Source organism: Vombatus ursinus, unplaced genomic scaffold (assembly GCF_900497805.2).
Source record: "Vombatus ursinus unplaced genomic scaffold, bare-nosed wombat genome assembly UNPS02014820.1, whole genome shotgun sequence".
In the NCBI taxonomy this organism is placed as follows: domain Eukaryota; kingdom Metazoa; phylum Chordata; class Mammalia; order Diprotodontia; family Vombatidae; genus Vombatus; species Vombatus ursinus.
Window position 1 is genome coordinate 20,241,184 of NW_020954598.1, and position 3,919 is coordinate 20,245,102.

The 3,919-nt window shown below is 49.1% G+C and overlaps 1 protein-coding gene across 4 annotated transcripts in view; it reads right to left on the reverse strand.

Annotated features, from left to right (window-relative positions):
* Positions 1-1,328: 1,328 nt before the first annotated feature.
* The window catches only part of GLYCTK (glycerate kinase), a 9,257-nt gene continuing 6,666 nt past the window's right edge, over positions 1,329-3,919 (reverse strand). For all 4 annotated transcript variants that reach the window (XM_027837291.1, XM_027837292.1, XM_027837294.1 and 1 more), the window contains exons 4-5: positions 3,219-3,394; positions 1,329-2,726 (exon numbers count right to left, since the gene is read on the reverse strand). In XM_027837291.1, the coding sequence (XP_027693092.1) occupies positions 1,863-2,726; positions 3,219-3,394 (1,040 nt within the window). In that variant the 3' untranslated portion in view covers positions 1,329-1,862. The remainder of the gene's footprint in view (positions 2,727-3,218; positions 3,395-3,919) is intronic.

Here is a 3,919-nt window from a genome sequence, read left to right on the forward strand (position 1 = left end):
ACAGCCCTGAATCTGGCCCATGAAGAGGAGCCCCAAATTAGGGAGGGGAGGACATCAGCACTTGCCCATGGCCACAGCCTGGCCATGCTGGACAGTCCCTCTGTGCTCTGTGGCTTTTTATTCTTATGTGATCCTGCAGCTCATGCATAAAGGGATTGGAGCCCTGTATCACAATGGGGATGGGCAGCGGAAAAGTAATGCCAGTAGCACCAAGATGGGCTGGGCAATGGGGACCCTCTCCAGGAGAAGGCACATTAGGTGGATCAGCTAAAACAGACTGAATTGCTATTAACTGATCTTTTCTTCTCTCCTCCTTTCACCCCTTCCCACCTGGTAGAAATGATGAGGTTTGGGGAACCCCAAAACTATCAGGGTGTTGCAGTATCATGGTATCTTCTAGAAAGAATTCTCAGACTCAAACTGTCCTTCAGTCATGTGGAAAAGCTTTATGGTTATGCTTATAAAGCACGTGAAGGTCTTTAGGGAACTTGCAACCCAATGGAAGTGAATCTAAAGCTTTTGTAGGAAAAGTTAAGTGAATGGTGTGCCAGGTATGATAATTAGGTGGTCTGGGGAGGGATCAGGGAGTGGTCAGTTCTCAAAGGAGCTTGCAATTTTTTTATCGACAGCACAAGCATTTTACCCAGAATTCACTATGAGCAGCTGGGGTTGGGGTGAAGGGGTGGGCAACAAAATGGGGACCTCAAGTGGGTGTGTTTTTCTGCCTACAACATCATAAAGTCAATCGATGGTCAGGACTGTCCTGTTACCAATCAATGTCTTGTTAGACCAGATGGATTGGGGAGTGGACATTTATCTTGACTTCTGGAACTTATACGGTAACTGCGGAAGTCAGTATGAGATAGTTCAGCTGGTACAGGAAAGTCCTGTTTAGACAAAAGAAATTCTTACAGAGGACACTATAACAGGGAGAGATAGTTTGCTTCACTGGGGCCCACTCATGAGTTATTGCCAGAGATACGGTCTTTGGGCTGGGGTCCAAGCACCCCATCAGGACCACTAAGCTGAGAAAGAAGTGTTGCCTGAGGAGGGGAGGGAGGAAAGAGAAAGGAGTGAGGACTGAGGGCATTTTATGGAGAATGTGTTGTGTCAAGCCATATGTGATTCCCTGCTATTATCCTGTAGCCTAGCTGGGTCTCTTCATAATAGTCCAAACCAAGAAGCCCATACTGGGTCTCCAAGTACCTCTGGCCTTGTTCTGAATGGTAGAGGAAGGTCAGTAACTTCTAGCCCCTGCGGTTAGGGCTGCCCAAGAGGTCTGGTTCCAAGCTCTGCTCACAAGCAGAACCAAGAAAAAACAATCACAATTAGCCAATGAATTCATCCTTTTTATTTTCACACCCTTTCCCAAACATTGAGTCACACTTTTTTTTCATCACCAACCCTTGGGGTAATAGCAGGCTAGGTGGAAGAATGACCCAGGGCAGGGTTAAGAGAAGATAGTTAGCAGAGGAGTAGTGACTTGTTGGAATGTCCTACTGCCACAATCGCTACTTCTCCCAGGGCAGCAAACAGACTGTGTTTTGGGGAAAAACAACTAGAATGTGGGGTGGGTGGTACCTTGAGACAGAGGAGTGACCCACAAGGGAAGCAGACTACAATAAAGACCTAACAAGTCAGCAATGGATCTGCTGAGTGCTCTCTGTTCCCTAGTACTTTCCTGTAGGCACCACTCTATCAAGACCTGGAGTTGCCCAGGGAATTCCACACAAGGAACTAAGGCCCTGGGACCAAATTCCTGTGGGGCCCAGCCCCACGTTCCAGCCCTAGTTATAAGGTCTTTTCCAAATATCTCATAGGACTGGAGGAAATGTTGAGACCTATATTGACCCTGGTCCCTATCAGCAGGGCCGGAGGAGCAGTAGGTGAATATCCATGACGTTGGTGCCAGTCAACCCAGTACAAAGAAGGTGGACACCACCCTTCAGGTGTCGGAAAAAGGTATTGGAATCATTGTTGGCCAAAGAAGCCATTATATCCAGATCCTCTACTGCTGCCTCAGTGGCCAGCCCTGGGGTGACCCAGGCCCCCGCTGCCTCTGTGGGACCATCCTGCCCATCAGTTCCACCACTCAGGAAGAGAGCCCCCCAGTCACTTATTGTAGACCCACTCAACTCTACAGCCACCCTAAGAGCTAGCTCTTGGTTTCGGCCGCCCTTGCCTGAGCCCTGCAGCCGTACTGTGGGCTCCCCTCCAGCCAGAAAGCAGACAGGGCCCTTGGCCCCCTCCACAGCCTCCAGGACTTCCTCCAAGTTCAGGTCTGAGAGTTGTAGCTCTTCTACCAGGTCCTGAAGCTCATCTTCCTCCTTGTTGGTCCTCATAACCTTAGAGGAGAGGCGGACACAAACTGCCTGAGCCAGAAGCCTATAGAATCGAGCCACGCGACGCACCTCACCTTGCATGACTCTGCTTAGAACCAGAGCCTGGTAACCCAGGGCCTCAGCACGACGCTGGGCCTCAGCCAGAGCCAGGGAATTGGAGCCAATAATCACATTGAGGACATGGCCACAGCCAGAACGACCATGGGGATCTGAGTCAGCCCGGGATAGCACCGTCTTGATAGATCGTGGCAAGACTCCACGGAGGTCATACCGGCTGAGGATATGCAGGCAATCCTGAACGGTGTGGTTACTTGCTACTGTGGGACCACTCGCAATAATATCCACAGGATCTCCCACAACATCTGACAGAATCAGGCTCACCACCTGGGAGAAAGGGAATCAGAGGAAGCATGGGAGGGGAGGAGACCAAGCACAGGAAACGTAAGAAACAATTGGGGATGGACTCTGTAAGTGGCGCTGAACCTGATGGAGCTTCTTGCCCCTGGGCCCATTTCAGCAAATCCAGACTTCTCTATGTGGCATCTCCCGGCCAGGGAGAGTCACCTGATCTTACTCTTCTCCCTTCCTCCAATAAGCCTTCCATGATTAACTCAATCTCTTTCACTCTCCATCCCCTTGGCACACACGCACACACTTTGTAGTATGTCATAATTTAGCAATGCATTTTATAGGTTAATTTGTAAAGAATATGTTTGTTTTCTGTCTTCTCTATTTGGCTGCAAGGTCCCTGAGAAGAACAATGTCACCTTCTTCTGTATTGTAATTCCCATCTCCTGCCCTGTTACCAACGAACCTCAAGCAATGCACCCAACAGGCCTGCCCAGGCCCTTTGAGCAATGGTGGATAATCACTCACCTGTGCAGGGTAAGCAGCCCTGGCCAGGCCCCCACCCTTGAGTTGGGACAAGGCTTTACGTATGGTATTTAGCTCCTGAATTGTGGCACCACTAGCTGCCAGCATCTTGGTGAGCAACTGTTTCTCTTCTAGAGTAACTGGGGGGATTGGAGCAGGAAGCAGGGCTGAGCCTCCCCCTGCAATGGGAAGAAAGTCAGATCAGGTTGGGGGAGGAGAAAAGTAGAGATAGCTGGAGGAGGGGGATATAGGAGAAAATTCAAAGAAGGGAGTCCCTTTTCATACCTACCTTAACACCATCACCACCATCACCACCACCACCACCACCACCACCACCACCACCATCATCATCATCACAGCTGACATCTATATAGCCCTTTACAATTCATAAGTCAATCTGCATATATCACTTCATTTAATCACAATGCAGTTGCTTAACTGTTTGGAATGGACGAACCAACAGTGTTTAGGTTTGGAGGCCTCCCTACACCATGGAAATCTATCACCCTAGAGACAATACTACTCTGTTCCAAGTAACTGTGACAACACTATAGCTTTTCCTTACCAAGAATTGCCAGGAAACAGGTCTGTTACTGCCCTGACTGACTTCTTCCCTCCATTGTTTCATCAAACCACATGAAAAAGCAATAATACTTCAGCCCTCCATAACTGTTAAGAACTCAGACAGCACATACCACAACTTG